Genomic DNA, 20,807 nt, shown 5'->3' on the forward strand with positions numbered 1-20,807 from the left:
TAAGATTAAACAGAAGACGCGATTAACTGCCCAGTGAGGCCAGTAGCAAGCTCTGGGATTGGATCCAGAGCCATGCTTAGACTTGGGAATGACTGCTCTGATACACAGCCTGGATCCTGCTCCATGAGCACTTTGTCAGAAAGCAGCTCCCCAACGCTGCATGTGTGTGTGGCATTGATGCTGCCAAGACAAACGTAGTCATTCTCAGTCTAATCCTAAAACCTTTCACTCTTTTCCTTCTGTTTGGAGTTCTGTTTCTGCTCCCCAGTCAGAAACCTCTAAGCAGGCGCTGACCTGTCTGATCTCAGCTGGGGTCTGAGCCAACATGGATTATCACCAGCGGAGAGCTACAAAATCATGGCTGGGGCACGTCGAGGTCATGGATGTTTCCTCAGCTGAAATTGCACTCTCTCTCTCTCTCTCCTTCATAGCTGTGCATCTTCGACCTAACTTTGCAGCTTAGAGAGAAATACTGCGGGTATTTCCACATTTCATGCCGGGGTCATCCAAAGGCTGCCCTCTGGATCAGACTTACTCTATATTCAGACAGTGAAATACAAGTGCAACCCCGGGCACAGCCCAAGGGACTCTATGTCTAAGCCTGTCTGGCAGTTTAATACTCTTGCCAGGCACCTTGGCACAGGGACGGGCAGCCTGCAGAGTGCCCCAGGGCAGGGCTGTGATCAGGAGCGGTGCTCACACACCTCTCGCTCCCAGCCCCTGTCAGACACGGCCTGGGGTGGTGTTGGAGAACGAGAATGTGCTTGTCTCCAACCCAGCAGATCCTCTCGAGCTACAGGCTGAACGTGCCACATGTGCTACACCTGTGGATCACACACATATACATCACAGAAGGCAGTCAACATCATTACTAAATAAACTAATAAGTACTTAAAATTGCAAGCCAAATGGGACAGATCTTCATTTAATGTGGCCAGACGTGTCTACATGACTCATAACATCAAAAAGTCCAGTAAAATCTGAGAAACACCCAGTGCCTGCTACAGACCTGCTCCCACAACCATCTTTAAACTGCAGATGTATAAAAAATGCAGCAAGTATTAACCAGATTAAAAATGTCACACCTACCAGGATAGCAGAATGTAACGTCTGGTCTCACACACACTTTCTTTTATATAAAAGTGTGGTTGAAGATATAAATTTCTCCCAGTACCTCTGCAATGGTCACTTCAACACATCCATGCCAGAAACACAACACTAGCAACAAATGGCACAGTTTTTAGAACCACAGAATCACTTAGGATGGAAAAGAACTCTAAGATCATTGAGTCCAACCATGAACCTAACACTGCCATGCAGTCTTGGGCATGTAAACACAGCATAAAGGGCAGATATTTGAAGATAATTAGGTGTCTGAAGATGCAATAGTCATACTGTGGGCATTTCAAATGCATATGGACATCAAACTCCTTTGATTTCAACTACACTGAAACTTTTTAACTCTAAATATTTTCTGAAGTTTTCTCCAGACATAAAGTGAACTGTCACAAAGTTACAGTAATTACCATCACTTCAAAGCCTAAACATCTCTTTTTAAAAGTTCGACTTCCTAAGCTGCAATGCTGTGTGAAAACATCTATGACATTTACCACTAAAAAAATCCCCAACTCTTAAAAGTGAGGAAATGGACAAGTGAGAACATTGCAAAGTTTATCATGTCCACACAGTAAAAAACATGTATTTTCATTACCCAGTATGAAGAACCCGCACTGCATCACAGGAGGCAGCCATAATTCCGATATGTTAATACTGAAATTCATATTATACTTCTCAACTTTGGTGCGTAGATACTTTAAAAAATACTGGGTAGTGGAATATATCAGTTGATGTGAGTGTTAATAAGACATATATCATTATTCATGCTTACATTTTGATGGAGTATTCACAAATACTATTTCTGAGTCAGCTTTGACCTGGCAATCCCCATGGAACAGACTGACATCCTACTTGGCTGAACTTGCTCACAAGGCACATCCGTTGTTTTAAAACTAAATGTATTTCTGCCCTTGTCAACCTGCTATCTCATTATCTCACTATTCACTGACAAAAGAAATGATGAATCACAAGCACTGGGGGACAGGGGACCAAATACACTCAATAAAATGAACCTCATTATGTCAGTTGTGAGTAGCATGATGAAAACCTCCAAGGGTTACTGCAACACAAGTAAAGAAGAGTTGTGTTCTATTGAAAATAATGATGAATAGACACTTGAAGAAAAATCAGCAAAATGAAGGCCAGAGGTGGATTTGCATTTGGGAGTTTTGGTTGTGTGACATTAACAGACAAGAGAATTGTGATTTCACAAAGGTTTTGTTGTGTATTTTGTTTGATCAGTAGGGCTAGAAAATACACAAAGCAGGTAGCATTTTATACTTAATGGGACAAAACTGTTACAAAATCAAGTGAAAAGTCTTACACCCAAACCATCTACGGGATGAGGTTGTATTTTACCAATAACAGATACTATCCATTTCTCTGTTATTCCTTGTAATGTCTATGATGCAGGCCTACATTGGGAAAGGTACCAAGGCACTCAGTATCTCCATGCACAGACTGCGCCGCTGCCATGTGCACCTCCCAGGGATGTGCAGGCAATCCCAGGATCCTGCTGTGTCCACACAGCTCCAGCCACGTAACCAATCATGCACCTTTCTGTGTAGTCACCCAGTGACCCCAGGATTTGTCCCCAGACCACCTCCAGTGTTAGCAGGACTTAAAAATAAAGGTGAACTTCCGTGCTAGGTACACATCATATTTTCAGATGGGATCATTTCATTTTAAAGTCACTCTGTAGAGAATTTTTCCATGTTCTTTCCAGTGTGGTTATTTTTTTTTTTCCCATACACAGATGTCCTTGAGGAATGCTTAAGTCACAAACTGTGAATGCTGTTTGCCAATGTAGTGTTTTTCTGCAACACAAGACAGTTCTGATGCGTGTGTGACACAGGGAACCTCACAACCACGTGCCCTGTGAGCAGGAGCACACGCCAGAAGCGGAGTCAAAGAGCCCTGCTGCAAAACAGGGCAGGGCTGAAGATGGGACACAGCTGCAAACGGCCAGTGGCCACTTCTGAAAAGAGGAACTTGCTTTGCCTGTACTACATTGATAAGGCAGGGTTTTCCAGAAGAGTCAGTCAAATAAAGTTTTTAAAGAAAAACAAAGCAGTGGGATGTCAATTCAATGAGACACAATAACTGCAAGGGGATTTATGCAAACAGTGTTTGTTAACCTGAGCAGCACACTGGCTTGACAAACTTCCTGAACTGCAAATGTTTCTGTGCATTGCAGGTCCCCATGGAAAGGCTTCTCCTAGATCCTGCTGTCTTCTGCTGGGCATTTCTAATACTCATTGATTTTCACAGAAAGAGCCATTTACCTAGGTAAATTCCCAGCACTAATCCAAGGTTTCTGCCCAGTAATCCTCCCATCAAAGACATACCTTGAAGTCAAACCCCCATCCATTTCAATGCAGCTATCTTGGTTTTCATATACAATAAGTGCTATCTAATAAAAATTGTATCAACCAAAGTGGTCTAAAAACATAATTAAGGCCTCTAGATAAGTACAGAAAATGACTTTGAAATGTGATACTACATTCCATAATTGGTTAAGCATTTTTTTAATCAGCCTTTAATAAGATTCTGTTACTTCTCTGAGAAGTGACCAGTTCTAGAGATGTCTAATTCAAGCTGGTGATCAGAATGCCAGTGGATGAAAATGGTTCCAGAACTCTGCACCAGCTTGCTCTTCACAGAACAGAGCACCTCCTACAAAATGCTGACTGTCCTTTGGTGTCAGTGAATTCCATCCATGTCAGGACATCTTCTTGGTGGAGCCAAGCAATAGAGGCAACAGGTGGAAACTGATGAATGGGAAGTTCCACCTGAATATAAAGAACTTTTTTACTGTGCAGTGACCGAGCACTAGAGCAGATTGCCTGGAGAGGATGTAGAATCTCCCTCACTGGAGATATTCAAGAGCCACCTGGACACAATCCTGTGCAATGTGCTCAAGGATGACCCTGCTTGAGCAAGGAGGTGGGACCAGATGACCCTCTGCAGTCCCTTCCAACCTGACCCATCCTGTGATGCTGTAATTTATTTCACCATCATAAAGCCAGAAAGAAAATCAGGTAACATTTTGATCGACAGCATTTTGCAGTTGCCATCCATATCTATACAGGAAAAGGTATCAAAGGTATGGACACACAAAGAAAATGAAATGCACAAGGAGAAAAATAGTTGCCATGACTAAACCTAGGGAAGCAAATGAGTTCAAGTTCAAATGTTGTTATGGGGGGAGTCAGACTAATTGCCAACAGAGTCCTAAAAGCTATAAATCTAGGAAGGAACTGAAACCTCTAGGACTAATTTACATAAGGAAAAGACCATGAATGAGAATGCAACCAAAGCTTCCAAAATATATGACAAAACTACTAATTAATGCACCTATATGCCAGAGGTGATCCTTGCAATCTCTTCATCTCACTTCCTACTTTAATGCAAGCTGTAGGATTTTCACTAAATAATTCCTGTCTGAATTAGAGCCAATCTAAAGATTTCTCAGGGCAATGAAGTGACTGCAATTATTGATTAGTTTTTTCATTTATAAATCAGTATTGCCAGTTCAAATATATTCCTTATTTTAAGGTAAAGTTTCCCTTTCCAGCTATGATATCTATATGTATCTTGGTGAACTAACAGATCAGTTCAGTTGTCCTATCAATTCTTTATTCACCAAGTAAGTAGCAAACCATCCCTCAACCTCTGCTGAATAAATTAAGCATTTTATGTTCAGAAAGGTCTCCCAGCACTTCTACCACCCTCATGTCTCTTGCCAGCATTGTAGGCTACAAAACTGAGCACACTACTTTTGATACAGCAGTGTGAAGCCTCTGGCCCTCCTCCCTTCTCCTCAGTGCTCCTGTTCATATATTCATGGATTGCAGTCAGCTTCTTTGGCTAAAGAACAGCTCAGAGCTTGTGTTCAGTTGATGGTCACCACTCCCCAAGTCTTTTTTCAAAGTCACTGCTTCACATGACAAAGTCCTCTTATCTGTAAGCACAGGCATCATTCTTTGCTCTTCCACCTCTAAGTTTGTGAAGGGTTTTATGGAAGATGAAATGTATTATTGACTTGTGACCATTTGACATAGTGATCCATATTATTGTGTATCAATGACCTATGGGATTAGACCCATTATTTAGGATATCTCTGTTAATTTTTATCACCTTGATATCCTTCTCCATTGACAAAAATTCACAGTGGGGCTGATACCAGTCCATTTTAAGGTCTACTGGAAAGTCTTCTACTCAAAAAATCCAGTTTTATATCCACTGGCATGTTTATTTTGTATTCTTTGAAGTTTCTTATTCAAAGTATCATGAACTTCTTGCAGGTCATGATGGAAAACCTTAAGATCCTCTGGAATTATTATCCATATACCTATACCCAGAGAGCCAGCTTGACAAGATTTTGTATCCATAACCCCAAAATTGCCTGTCAGTGTTTAAGAGCCATTTGGACAATGCCTTTAATAACAAGCTGTAATGTTTGGTCAGCCCTGAAGTGGTCAGGCAGTTGGATTAGATGATCACTGTAGGTCTCTTCCAACTGAAATAGTCTGTTCCATTTCTATGCTATCGCAAATCAGAATTTTGCCACTACTGACCAAAAACACAGATGAGAAAGACCAGCTGAACAAGGTACAACACAACATAATACATTTCAGAACTGCAATATTGAGACAAAACAAGATTCAGAATTTATTTTAAAATGTTTTGAATATTAAAACCTGCACTCACATTGACCTGAAGTTTTTAACATTATGATCTAAGATCTTTATACTTCAAGAGTACACGGCACACATACATCTATATAAGAGATGTCTTACGAGAGTAAATCCAAAAGCAGGAAAACAAATTGTAAAAATTCACCCTAATCCACTTTAAATATATATAAATGCTGATCCCATATTTGAGCTAATACCCTATTCTGTTGTATAGGATACGTACCACAGTTTAAAAAATATTTGTTATGCTGATTTCACCTTTTTTCTAAGTTATTTCCCCAGCTCTCTGGTAAACAGCATGCAGAAAACATGCATAGGTTGTGGCTTCTCCCCATGAAAAGGTCCTGAGTATCTTCCTCATATGCAGGGTCAGCCATCAAGTCCATCCTCACTTATCTCAGCCAAAAGAAGCATTTATAGATTAGCAAATGCTGCTTCACAAGGAACAGAAAAAGGAAGGTTCAGCAGAACCTTTTTTTGACTTTTAAATACAAGAGCCATGAATCTTTTGTGGTGGGAAAAAATTAGGCCCATCATCTTGTGCAGCATTGACACTATTTCAGGGTAAGGTGGGGTCTTTAAATACTTCACCCTGGTAGTGCTTGTTACCTGCATGAGGAACAAATGCAGTTCTGATGAATCCTGCTCAGGGATGGGTTTATGCAGATCATGCTCAGAAGTTATCTTTGCTAGTGACATTGATTTATTTTCAGATAAGAAGCTGATTAGAAAGGCTTGAAATTTTCAACCACTCAGTACAAGGGCAACAATACTTCCTTTAAACAAAGTTATGTACACTCTATTAATAAACATATCAATAACAACAATTCTTTCCCTGTGTATAGACACTTGTCTGCCTGTTCAAGGTAAAATGCTCCCATTGTGAACCACAGCCTCAGTCCTGGAATGATTGTCCATCCACCCATTAAAAAACTGTGCACCAAAAACTGGGAAACTGGGCTTTAGTCCCAAGATTCAAGTAGGAAATTTTTTGTCTTCTTTTTTTTTTAGAGAAAAAAAGTCAAGCAAATTTATTCTGAGATCATTTATATAAACAAGTAACAGCATGATTAGACAGTCCCCACCACAGCAGCAATATACATATGGAACACACTAAAAAGAGACATTTGTCCCAGTGCATAATTGCAGTGGAGAGACTGACAGTGTGCTATGGGAAGGTCCCCAACCTGTGCACTACTGGGAAGTTGGACAGGTCAGAAATACGAGAAAGAAACAGAAATAAATATTTCTCTTGTTCCTACAGACAAATCTTCTTTTCTCTTCTCTACAACCACCCAGATGTGATGTGTGGAGTGTTTTGGCTCCACACATCACTGCAAAACCCCAGGCCTGCAGCAGTGCCAGATCACAAGCGTGGTTGTTGCTCTTTCCATCACCCTGCACTTCCATCCTGTTGTCCTGCCATCCCTCACAACCACTTCTTCCCTCCTCCTCCTCCGACTTTTTTTTCTTTCATGTCAGATTTTCAGCCCAGTTCACAGTGCAGCCACTGCAACATTTCTTCAAATGGGACAGAGGCTAGAGGAAATACCTGGGGACATCCCTACATCCCCTGTTTCAGCCCTACCTATTCACACTGTAGCACCTTCAATGACTGTGACCAGCAATTATGAAACATTTTCAAATGCAGGCTGCACTCACGTGTTCTTTTGGATGTGTTAAAACTCTCCATTGCTTCATCTGAGGGAGCAGCCAGAAAACAAGCCCCGTCACTTAATGTACTTCTAGAACATGCTTAGGAGCTGTGAAATGACTAACACTGAAAACTGTAATAAAACATGCATGTGACTAAACAAACAGACCAGAAAATTCTTCTAAGAGGCTATTACAACTTGTTGAACCATTGAAGAAAAACTAGGAGAAGGGTGGTCCCATGCATAGTAAGAGACCAACAGGAGGGTGCAGAGGAAGGGAACATTGGGGATATTCATTCATTCATTCATTCAGTCATTCATTCATGTGCTGCCAGACAATGTCCGGTCCCTCTCAGATGGCAAGCTCCAAATCCAGAGAACACTTCACATTTGTCTGACTTCTATCAGCTGACACCCTCTTGGCCTGTATTGTACATCAGCTTCTCAAGGGAAAAAGAAGAGCTAAGATAACTATTGCCCTGGTGCTCCCTGCATTTCAACACAACTACCTGTCCACAAAATGTACAGAGGTGTCTGAAACCTGAAGAAAATGTGGCAAGCACTGAAGGCTGGGAGCTATTCTTATCTTGCTGCCCTCCATAAACACAATGGCCAACCATGTCCCTTACTGCCTAATACAGCTGTCAGCATTTAAACGCTTTGTAGCCTACAAATGGGCCAGTCCTACAGTGACAGACTAAATAATAGAAAGATTACAGGTTGTGTAACTCCATTACAGAATGGAGGAGCGTTGCAATCAGTCAATGTTTCTTCTCATGCTCATGCAGGGAAAAATCCCAGCCCAAGATTTTATTGCTCTTTTGCTGCGAGGCAAATCATTTCTCAGCTTTCCAACCCCTCTGGCCTCTGTGTTTATAGCTCCGAGCTCTCTCAGGTTCAGCCTACTTTGTTTCATATTGTTTTCCCAAATGCTTTAGAAACTTTTGCATCCAAAGAGGAGCTTTGAATGTGCTACGACAGCAAGTCTTAGCAAAGCACTTCAGAAATTGCTCTGCAGTTTTAGGGTAGGTATTGCAATCTATTGCAAGCTTTAGTTACTTTATTAAAATACAACAAATCATTACAATGAAATCCCCTATTCTTTACAGCAGAGAAGGACTGAGCCCTTATTCTGTTTACAATGCTTATATAACCAATCAAATCAAGATTGGTTAGAGAAAGACAGAAAACCTAATAAAAACTAAAGTACATCATGATTTTCCACCATTTATCTTAATTTAAATAGTTTGTTCTAAAAAGGTGAACACTCTTGAGGTCTGGAAAAAAAGAAACAGCTTTTTCACAGAGTTGACATAGCCTATATATAATATGTATAGAGAGGTAATGTAATAGATAAGTAGATAGATAAATATAATACATGAAGAACTTAAAAGCACGTGAATTTCTAACCTCAGCTTTCTTAGAGGCTTGCTGTGTTCCCTGGACAAAGTATTTCTCTTCTGAATGTCCCTGTCATTTAAAGAGGAGTAAACAAACAAAAGCTTTTCCTTTTCCAAAGGGATTTATGAATGAAGTGTGTAGCACTTTGATCAGATTCAGCTTTTAAAGTTGCCCACAGAGGATTAATGATGGCAGTTCTTCATGACTGTATCAACTCCGAATTTGCAACTGACTCATATACATTTAAAACTCCCACACTCCCAGCCAGGAATCGCAAAAATATGTTGAAAATGAGATGAGCTATATAAATGGTTTCACATAGAACAAGTCTTAATGGCACAGGTAAGGATCATTTTTTAATGAGGCATTTCCACTTTGTACCAATGCTTTTTCAACATCTCTACTAATAGTTATGGGCTCTGGAAGTCCCCAGTGTTCAAACATAAAAGGTCAGGACTTTTGAGTTCCAGCCAGGAAAAGGTAGGACATGACGAAACGGGCTCAGCCCACATCAGATGATAGCCCTCAGCTGTGCTGTGCAGGAGCACTGCTGACTGACCTAGGGAAGCGTCTGAACCTGTCCCTGCTATTCACTGGACTGAAGACAAGGTGCAAATGACGGCAGAAGAAACTCAAAGGGCAGAATAAACTGGACGCTATCAATGGGGCTGTCTGTGCACTCCAGAAACGCCCCTGGCAGAGTGGGACAGACACAGCCATAGCTTTTCCAGAGTTGTTGCCAGCTGGCCACTGTGGACACAAGGGTGTGGGGAGCTAGTCACACAGGCAGCATGACAGAGGAGCAGTTCGTGCTCTACTCAGTGGAGAGACACTTTCAGAGAATGATCTCAAGCCCAAGCCAAGGTCAGGTGTTTCAGCATGACACTGCAGAAGAGATTGTTCCTCTCTGTGAATGGCCTATGGAGTCCTACAGAGAAGCTTTGGAGGCTCTGATGAATAAAAAGCTGGACATGACCTGTAATTGTGCACTTGCAGCCCAGAAACCCAATCATATCCTGTGTGGCCAGCAGGTCGAGGGAGGTGATTCTCCCTCAGTACCTTCACAAGTTCCCAACTGGATGGAGTCCTGCATCCATTCTGTGGTCCTCAGTACAGGAAAGATGTGGACCTGTTAGAGTGGATGCAGAGGAGGCCATGGAAAAGGTGAGAGGGCTGGAGCACGTCTCCTCTGAAGACAGGCTGACACAGTTGGAGTTGTTCAGCCTGGAGAAGAAGCTGTGGAGTTTCAATAATTAAGGGGGACTTATGAGAAAGATGGAGAGAGACTTTTTACTAGGGTCTATATTGACAAAATAAGGGGCAACAGTTTTATACTGAAAGAAAGTAGGCTTAGATTAGATGTAAGGAAGAAACTCTTTACTGTGACGGTGGTGAGGCACTGGCACAGGTCGACCAGAGAAGTTGTGGAAGTCCCGCATCCACACAAGTGTTCAAGGCCAGGCTGGATGGGGCTTTGAGCAATCTCGTCTAGTGGAAGGTGTCTCTGCCCATTGCAGAGGGATTGGAATGAGATGATCTTTAAGGTCCCCTCCAACCCATGATCTATGATATGGATACAGAGTTGGCAGCTTGACGGTGAATTTCAGTCTCAGATCCTTAACATTCAAAATAAGACTTGTGGGAAAGGCTTTTTCACCAAAATTACAGCTCTCACAACAACAAAAATTTACTTCAATTCTTCAGGCTGAAAATTGTACATTCCAGTCTGGAAATGGCAACACTTGATGATGATGTCTCAGGAACTTGTCCACTGTGTGACTCACCTTCTATTTTCTTTTATGTGCCCTAGATATGGCTGGATTTCACCTGCCAAAGTATAAGGCACTCCTCTCTTCTTGAGTATCACTGCTTTTAGCACAAACAGAAATTTATCCACAGAAGAGAACAAAAATATAAGTTCCCCTAACTACAATCCCTATATAGTAGTACAATGAAATTAATTGGTTTGGGTTTGGGTTTAGTTTTTTTCCTAATGCAGTGTAAAGAATTTCAACAGAAAGCTGCTGCTTTTAATGTTGCAACAGCAGCAATTTTAAGCAGTTAGGAAGTAGCAAAATAGCATTTTCACTTTGGTCATTAAAAACTAGATAAATCAATGCATCCAGGAGTGTATTTTTTTGTAGCAGTCACTGACTGGAAAATGAACTAATTAAGTTTTTCCTCTGTCCAACAGGAAAACCACCCTTAACAAAACAAAAGTCTTCAATTTCTCACTGAGAACAGAGTAAGAGAAGACACTCTTACTAAATCAAGGTAGTCACATCATTTGATGTGCAAAGGGAGGTGAATTAGAGTAGCAAGAGACAATGAAGAACCAAATAACTATGCAGGATTAAATGCAAAAGGCTTGAAAGGAGAAACCAGACTTGGGATACCGTAAGCAGAGACAGAGGGAGGGCTACAAATCAAATTTGCCTCATAACCACTGCTGTAACACAGAGTTTTAGAAGACCCAGGGTGTTGGATGTGAGATAAAGGACTACACCACCAAAGTGCACAGATATGCTGCCTCAGCTACAAAGACCTACTGGTTCTGCCTGATGACACCATGGCTACAACATTTAAGATCCCTCACACTGAATGATGTGCAAGGGAGCCCAAACTTCTGCAGCCAGCAGTCTTGTGGAAAAAAAAAATTGAGGAAGATTTACGATGCCCTTGAGTAACTAAAGGTAAATAATATGTCTCAATTGAGAGATGTTGCTTTCAATATGAAGCCCCCAGAAGCCCCCTGGCCCTGGTTCAGCAAGACTCAGCAGAACTCCTGCCAACGACAACTCCTCCAGCAGCGGAACGTGCGTCCTCCGGGGCCGCTGGCTCAGCTGCTTCCCAGTGCCAAAAAACCAGCCATGTCCTCCCCAGGGATCTCCCCCACACCCCTGCAGCACTCAGACCTACACACTGAGCTCTGAAGATCACAAGCCTGCAGATATCTCTGGCCACACAGCACCTGCTCGGGTAAGACACCTGAAATGTGGTGTGTTACATAAATACCTGCTGTGTTTCCACTGCAGAGGGATGACACCGCGTGGTGTCTGAGGAGGAAAACATTCCCCCCTCCACGTACCCTGCCTATCTGAGCTGCCTGACTTAGGAACCGTATTAAGCTCTTTATCTAATCAACAGAGAGAGAGAGGTATCCACAGGCTAATTATTTAGGTAACCTAAGGTAACCAGGCTCTCAATTTAGACTTCTTAGTTAGGTAAATACAACGATGTTAGTTCTATTTTGTCAATAAAGGGAGACAAACCTATCACTGGTGCCAGCTGATAAGAGTTCCTCATTTGGCTGATGTAGTAACCATTTGTACATTTTACACTAAAAAATTCTATTCACTGCACAGTTTTTTCAACAATTCTTTGACTTTGGGAGGCACAAGTTAGTACAAAATGATGTCATTCTTGTAAGGACCTGGAATTCTAATGATTAAGAATTGATGCAAATCTTTCAGGTCTGTCCTCAAATACAGGTATGAGCTGCAAGCAGGGCCCACTGGGATCATTGAAAATAAGTGCAAAGAGTATCCAGCAAAAATACTTTGAAGGTGCAATCTAATTTTATAAAAGATGATGCTGGTTTGGATAGGTTCTGAGCTTTTAAAAACTTGATGAACAGAGGCTATTAGTTCCCCGGTACTTTAGATAATCTGCTTTGTGAGCTTTTTTTTTTTTAATATCTTAGAACCCACTTCTTTAAGACTTTTGTAAGGTAAGAGTAGGAAGTTTAATTATTTGCTAGCAGTTTCATTTCTATGCACAATAGGAAGGGAGCATGACTCTACAATCCCTCCATGAAAGGAAATCCTGTAAAGGTTAGGAAGTGCTCCAAAATCCAAACCAGCAGTCACCAAATCACTCAGCATGTCTCATGCTGACAGAGAAGTCTCTGTCAGGGGTAGAAAGTGCCCATGTATGCTGTCTTGAAGAAATCTATTTATAATCTCCTTTACTCTGCCAGAATGAAACTCATCCTGTCTTCTTCCCAAACGAATATAAGACAGTGCTTACAGGTAACCCTGAAGTCTTCCCTTTCTTTGCTCAAAGCACATCAGCAGCTGTCCAAAATAACATCTCAATGCCACGGGGAGCACCTTCGAGGGGAGAGACTTCCAAATCTTAGTCAAACCATGGCTTTGCAGTTGAGGTTGCCAATAAAAATGCTATTGGACAATTTGAAGATCCTTTTCTGCTTCACTTACCCGCATTAAATAGCATCTAACACCCCAAGTGACTTCAGTGAAATGATGGGCACTGTACACAGCAACGCAGCAAAGGAGGAACAACTGGGAAACTTGAGGCTACTACAGTTTATTACACTGATCCTTTTCCATCAGGAAACAATCTGGTGTGTTCCATTTAAACTCACTCACTCCACTGCTGAAGCTGCTACTTTTTTTCTTACAAATCTCTGAAGCTTTTTATTCATCAAATTGCTTTTTCACATCAATAGCTTCTTCTTACAGAGTGTCTCACAACACTTGCAAACATTAATTTCATGACAATTTTGAGAGGCACAGCCCCCTTTTCTGTCAAATTTAGAAAATGAAAGAGTAAGTAATATATCTGAAATCAGTCACTAAGCTGCCACCAAAATGCATAGGAGAAATCTCTTCTGCTCAGACTTTTGCTTCTGGACTCTGATCACTGTCAGGCTGAAGTCACTGTTAAAATACTTCCAGGGATAACCAATCATAACAAATAAACAAAGATGAGAATTTTACTCATTTTACTGAGAGAGTTTTAAGACTTGCAAATTGTTTCTAAGGGGCATCAGAAGATTATATTCTTCACAGAGGACTAAAGCTACTTTTTGCAGTTATGATTCACCAAAGAAAAAGGACGTTTGTGAGTGCTTGCCACAGAGATCTCTGCAGAAGCAAAAGGCTTTCATTCTTACAAACCAGGGCAGTAAGTAAAAAAAATTACAGAAAACCGGCATTGACCAAAAGATGGACAGACATCACACTCTTCTGGTATAATGTATCTTGGAAACATGCTTGATAAAACAATTAAGTTCCTTCTAGGTAAGCAGGATTTAGCTGGCTACAAATCAAGGTTCAATTATAATGTCTGTTACAATACAATTCTTATTAATGATGATTCTAATTGCAGTGTTCACTATCCTCTTCCAAACCCAGCTAGACAGCTTCCTGGAGACCAAGAATTTTGATTAAGTGCCTTACTTAGTTCAATTTTCCTCTCAGCTACACATGCAGAGCTCCCACTGAGGTGGTACAGATGTTCCTGAAAGCAGGACCAGAGAAATAACCTCCTCCTCTACTCACCTGGCACAAAGTGCTCTCACACAAAGCTAAGGTACATCCAGTCATGCTCACACACAAATATATGACAGTCTGCAAAGTTACTCTGAATTTAGGTTAGTCTTTTTGAGAGCATGTCAGTATAGACAAATCTCTGGCTATTACTACATACACTTAAGACTGGGTTGATTTTGATTCAAGAAAAATAGGCAGATCTGTTCTCTTTTTGGCAATGGTTATTTCAAGGGAATTGCATTATATTTCTATGTGTTAAATGGAAAAGAGTTTTTTTAATCATGATAAATCAAGCATATTCTATAAATTACTGTTCATCTGCATCTTGTTATATAAAGAGCTTTCAACTTCACAGACACAACCATAACTCTCAACACAGCACTACGGCCAAAGCTGAAGAAACAATATAAAGTAATTCTGGCAAGATATGGGAAAAGAAGATGATATGAATTTGTCCTCAGACCACTAGGAAAAGAACAATTAATCATTTGTTCTGCTTTAAATAAAAGCCTGCTTCCTAAAACAGAATGAATTTGTACATCTCATCTGATATAAAAGGCTTAGTATTAATTTATTTCAATAAGGAATTTCACTTTAAGCATTAAAAAAAATAATTAAAAATCAACTTCTCAGTATTGAAATATTGAAGTCGAGAGGGAAGTGCTGAGCTCCCTGGGACCCAATGACAGGACATGTGGGAATGGTTCAAAGCTGCTCCAGGGGAGGTATAGACTGGAAATTAGGAAGCATTTCTTCACTGAGAGAGTGATCAAACACTGGAACAGGCTTCCTGGAGAGGTGGTCAATCCCCCAGTGCCCGAAAGTGTATAAGAGGCATTTGGACAATGCCCTGAACAACATGCTTTAACTTTGGTCAGCCTGATATCGTCGGGAAGTTGGAAGAGATGATCATTTTAGGTCCCTTTCAATTGAAATATTCTATACTATTGAAAATGTATTTGATGCAATATTTGGGGGCATTGACCTAGCCTAAAAGTCTATGAAAAATCTTCTCTGAGAGAAGTCCAGTTTAATAAATAATTAATGATTTATTGTGCCTTTATATTCTCACTCAAATAGGTCTGTTCCAGCAGACAACAAGTATCAGCAGTTCCTTAAAAAGGGTAATTGTATTATTATCAGAGTTTTACAGGTGACTGAGGAGAAAGATGAAGAGGTTAAGAATTCAGCTCTGCCACAAGCTACGTGGGCCCACGCAAGAGAATATCTACTCTGAATAACTCAGAAAAAAAACTGCCTTCACACTATCATGAGCAGATTTGGATTCAGTACACACAAAGCTTGTGTGAGGGCACACCATCATCCAGCAGGAGGGTCAGGAATGGGATTCAGCCTCTTGGAGTGCAGGTTTTACCTGACAGCCTCCAGACAGAGCATTCCCAACCTCAGTAAAGGTTTTGTTTAAAGGGCATTTCTAACAGAAAGTCACATTTTGCATCACCTTCATAAATATTTGAAATTTCTGCACTGATAATTTCTGTTGCCAGAGTCAACAAATTTAAATCACAGGAAACAAAACTGCAGAAAATGCCTCAATTCCGTTTATGCACTGCTCCATTGCCATTACATTAGGCATGAAGAAGGAGGCAGTTCATATCTCAAATTCCCTGCAATCTCTCTACATGAGGCAGACAAAGTACAACTATCATTTTGCAGATGGAAAACAGAAGGAGTAAGCAGATTGCCAAAGGCTTCCAGAAGCTTGCTCAATGAAATCTCTGACAAAAAACAAGACATAAACCAGCGCTGCTGCAAATGTATTTGCACTGCCTTATCTATTAATCCCATTACTGAAATATTGTGTCAGGTAACTTTTGAGACTCGACATACATGCGGATGCTAAGAAGAAATTTGTTATATTTCTTAACAAAGATAAGCCTACAGGAATCTGATCATGTTTTTTCATCATATCCTAAGACTGAAACTCGGTTTCATGTTATATCACAGTCCTCCTATCTAATCTTCTGCAATGATCTGGAACATCTATTTGTGTACTCAACTCAGGCCCTGCAAAGCTGAAAAATTAGCAGGTGATTTACAGGACTGTGCAAGTTTCGAGCTGGCTTCCCGCCAAGTCCCCGAAACTCGACAACAAGGACCCACCTCCCAGAGAGGGAAAAGGGAAAAAAAAAAAAACCAAGCAGCCAAAGCTATAGCAAATATATATATATATATATATTACATATGAGACAGATACACAAAAGGAGAATACCACACACAGAAGGGGGGGGGGGAAAGGGGAAGGGAGAAGGACAAAAAGGGGCAAGGACCGAACAAGCCAACCAGCCGACCAAAGGCAAACTAGCAAAAATCTCACCACTTCCCTTCGAACAGGCAGGATGGCTAGACACGGCCCAAGGCTCTCCCCTCACGCGTGGCAGATAACGGTAGTCACTGTAGGCCTCGGCTCCAGATAAACCAGACCAAAACAGGGACCCGCCGTTCTCGAACCTCGCCGGAAAGGAAGAGAGCGAACTCTCTTATCAAAGCCTTATTTATACCCTAGGTTACGTAAAGGAATAGCATGGAATACTTCCTTGGTCACCTTCCCAGTTCCTTCCTGGTTACAAGCTGGTTTCCAGGAAGGCCTAGACTGAAACCATCACAAGGACCAAAGTCAGGCACTAAGGCATCTTATCAAAGGGCAATTGGGTACTTCTGAAGGGTAATCCAAAAATCCTACTCTAATTGTAAAGCAGCTGAGAATTACTCCTTAGGGAAAAAAAATAAAAGAATTAAAAATAATTTGCTTAAACTAAGAGGTCCCTTCTAAACTGCTCCCTAGTGAGGTTGCACCTTAACTCCTGCTGCCACTGGAACTTAGGTCTGTCCTGTAAGGCATCACCAATGCCTTTGGGAATCAGACCACAAAGTCTGCTCCTGAGATTATGCATCCAGTTTAACAAGGAGAGAAAGAGGAAAAGCTGCCACATGTAACAGCCTAATAGCTGGAGCTCTGACAGCAGAAGTGTAAAACTCAATCACAGTTCTCCTCCATCTTGAGGAGATTCCAGTTCTCACTTCCCACTCCTCCAGAACATGTAGGGTCATCAGACTAGAAACTACCCTGCTGAATTCCTACCTTGGTGATGATTCATAAGATCCTGGATGATGAGCAGACAGAACTCTGAAGTTCTGCCAACCATCTAGGGTCCTGGCCTTTGGTCCTCTCTGGGCTTTTCCTGCATGGACTGCCAGGATGGCAGACTTCCTAAAAAATGGAAGCAAGCTACGGGCCTTTTTCTCCTGTAGCACCAGCAGTCCCCTCCTGTCCATGCTCTCTGACATCACTCCCTATTACAGGGTAAATGCACATCTATGAGAGGAATGGAAGATGGGAAAATAAGACAAAACAGAGCCCACAGCCCACTCCTCACTGGAGATTCATAACTTGCTCTGGCAGAAGAAAGCTCATTCTGGCCTCTCCTCTCCTTCAAGACAGGAATAATTAGTGGACAGGCAATGTTATTTCTATGCACACACAGAAAACTAGCCTTTCTGGGAACCACGGAACCAACCACGTTTGTGCCAAGGAGCTGTGCCACCACAGTGTGTGTGTGTTGGTGTAAGAGCAGAACAGCCACTGCAAGAAGTTGCGTGGCCTACCCAGCTGTCAAGGCTGGGCACCACCACATGGGAAAATCAGTGGATTAAAAAGTATGGAATTAAGTCCTGAAGACAAACACTGGACTACATCTCCTTCCATATTCCTGCATGAGTGCCTGCATCAATTACTCCCCCTCTCGCCTGCTCCTCTCCTTGCCCATGGCTCTTGCATTCCTCACTGCTGAATGTCCTAAGCTAAACTGGAGGGAGTGGGAAATTTCAGCTTTCTTCTCCCCAAAACATAATAGTTGCAGTTCAGGACACGGTAAAAAGAGCTATGAGCCTCTTCTGCTGGAAAAGCCAAGGGAAGGTAGGTTTGGCACGTCTGAAACAACTGTTCAGTTATTACACAAGTGAGCTCCCACAGGCTGTGTTTTTGACTGAAGGGGGGCCATCTCTTCTGCGCTTGATGCTGGATTCAGAGCTGTGCTCTGAGCACCCCAGTGAGGTCAGGCTTTCATGGGGATCCAAATGATCCCTAGATCTTGATGGAGTCCAGTCAGTGCATGGTTCCTTTACTTCCAAGAACACAACACCTCCTTACAGGTATCTGTGCCGAGCTCCAGAGTGACCGGCTGAACAGGGAGACAACTTGAGAGCTGTGCATGCTCCCAATATTATGCAGCTCTGAAAAGCAGGATTTCTGGATCATTTCCTTGCTCTTAGGTGTCATAGTTTTTCCTAACTCCCATTTTAAGTGTCAAGACAGACGTTCTCGATATCTCTGCAGACTTCCCCGTAACTTAGGTACTCAGTTCCTAAAGCAGGACTCACAGGAGTGTGGTGAGGTTAAGCATTAATACAGTGAAGCCTAACAAGATCACACAAATAAGACAGAGGTCATTCCAAGATAAATACCAGGCATACCCAGAATCTCATCAGTATGAAAAGAAGCTATATTGTATTCTGATCAAATAGTTTTAAATTAAAATTTGGCATTCATATGCCATCTTACCCACAGACTTCATAGACCACTGGAAGAAAACACATTATCCACTAACCATGGGTTCTCTTCGAAAACATCACCACCAAACACTGCTCTGACACTGCACCAGCTGTGGAACTGAGAGGATGAGCTTTTCCTGGTATCTGTTCTAATCTGGGAGTTAAGAGAGGTTGCACAGCACCAACAGTAACACATATGAAGGAAGCACCGTTTACACTGGAGATTGATTTAATGAGTTTTTATAAAGTCTTTTATGTCAAAGCCAGCTCACGACAGCCTCATCTAGGATGGTATCTAATATCAATAAGAGTACACAGTCTCTTATCTTTTCACATTTACCATTCACACTTTCCCTGAAGTTATCTGGAAAAACTGTGCTTTGTGGGAGCCACCAGGCTCAAATTTTTTTTGCCTATTTCAGTTCTGACATTTAAATTCATCTTGAACTAACTAGGGGTGGGAGGTGACAATTTTGTTTCATAAAACCTTTTGAAGTTTGGACAGGAACAGAAACATATCTTCCAGCATCTTCACAAAAATAATTTCAAAACATCTATTTTCAGATCTAAGTTAGAGAGAAATGTCTGTAAGAGCTGAGACTGGCATGGGAGACCCATGTGTTTAACTTCTTCTAATTCAAACTAGAAATCCTCATCAGATTAAAATACTCTAAATATATAAATGTACAGGAGCTTATACCCAGAAAATCTACACGCCATGCCAGTGTATTAACTCTCATGTAACCTCCTGAATGGTGATATTATTAAATTATATAAAAAAGCTTACTGAAAATACAAATCAGTTTACTTCATTAGTTATATTTACTGGAAAATGTTCCCATCTTGCTCCAGCTGTAAGCTACAGAAGCAAGTACAAAAGTGCAGGAAAGCAACAATTGCCAGTGAGAACTTTCCTGTCATCCTGAATGCTAGAGGAAAACACAACCTCACAGATCTAGGCCCAGATCAGGAGCTGTCAATCCCCCCATCACCTACATGTTGACTTCTTAAGGAAAAGACCACGTGGAATGGAAGCTCTTGATGTGAACTTCCCAGCTGGGGGCTCAGACTGCAGAGACTTTCATATCCCTTTGACAACTTATATAACTACATACAAAGCATAACCTTATAAACTGATTTAAAGGACAATTTCCCTCTGAGCAAAGGTGCAGCATAAACAGCTCCATTAACCAGCTCACCACTTAAGATTCATACAAGTCCATAAAGCAAGTGTTAAATAGACCTTGTATTGATCTCTTCAATCTGGAATGAATTTTACTGCCAATGCACAGACACATGCTTTTAAGATATATACAATCTTTAATTGTCTGTATCAAGATCAGAGGCTGGAAAAATATGAACCCAGCATTTTGACTGTTTCATGCTCGATTTCATTAGCTAGTAAAATGGCCTAATGAATCAGGTCTGCAGCTTCATCTGCAAACCTCTCACCATTGAATGCTATCCATGGCAAATCTACCAGCAGGCACATCTAGGTACTGTAGCCTGAACAGCTCACCTAGAAGTGAAATACTCAGGAAATCCATCTGAACACTATCCAATGGATTATGAGTGACAGAACAAAGCAAAAAATACATCAAACATCTGAAATGGGAAATCACTCTTGAATGCAAGGCAATTGGTATCACAAGAATATTCAGAACATGCCTTACCTGTGTAGTGCACCACACACGTCTGACCCTTCTTTGGAAATGTCCGTCCTGTTGAAATTATAAAAGGTTATTCTTTTATCTTTTCTGATTGATCTGGCTAGGCAGGTTTATCTTTCAAGAGGAAAATGCTGGACTGAGATTTGGTATTAGCCACTTGGTTACTTCAGGATATCTGACAGCTGTAAATAGAAGTGGTCCTCATACAACTTGGAGCACAAGTCTGATGAGGAGCAGCTGAGGGAATTGGGGGTGTTTAACCTGGAGAAAAGGAGGCTCAGGGAAGACCTTATTGCCAAAGAGATGGTAGGGAGTTGGAATTAGCCTCTTCTCCCAGGTAACAAGTGACAGGATGAGGGAAAATGATCTCAAGTTGCACCAGGGGAGGTTTAGATT

The 20,807-nt window shown here is 41.4% G+C and overlaps 1 protein-coding gene across 1 annotated transcript in view; it reads right to left on the reverse strand.

The window, feature by feature from the left end:
• Positions 1-20,807, reverse strand: part of FKBP1B (FKBP prolyl isomerase 1B) — a 46,133-nt gene that overhangs the window by 22,149 nt on the left and 3,177 nt on the right. The window contains exon 3 of the mRNA XM_029965769.1: positions 20,415-20,462. Within this exon, the coding sequence (XP_029821629.1) occupies positions 20,415-20,462 (48 nt within the window). The remainder of the gene's footprint in view (positions 1-20,414; positions 20,463-20,807) is intronic.

Source organism: Manacus vitellinus, unplaced genomic scaffold (genome assembly GCF_001715985.3).
Source record: "Manacus vitellinus isolate BGI_N305 unplaced genomic scaffold, ASM171598v3 scaffold_11_pilon, whole genome shotgun sequence".
In the NCBI taxonomy this organism is placed as follows: Eukaryota; Metazoa; Chordata; class Aves; order Passeriformes; family Pipridae; genus Manacus; species Manacus vitellinus.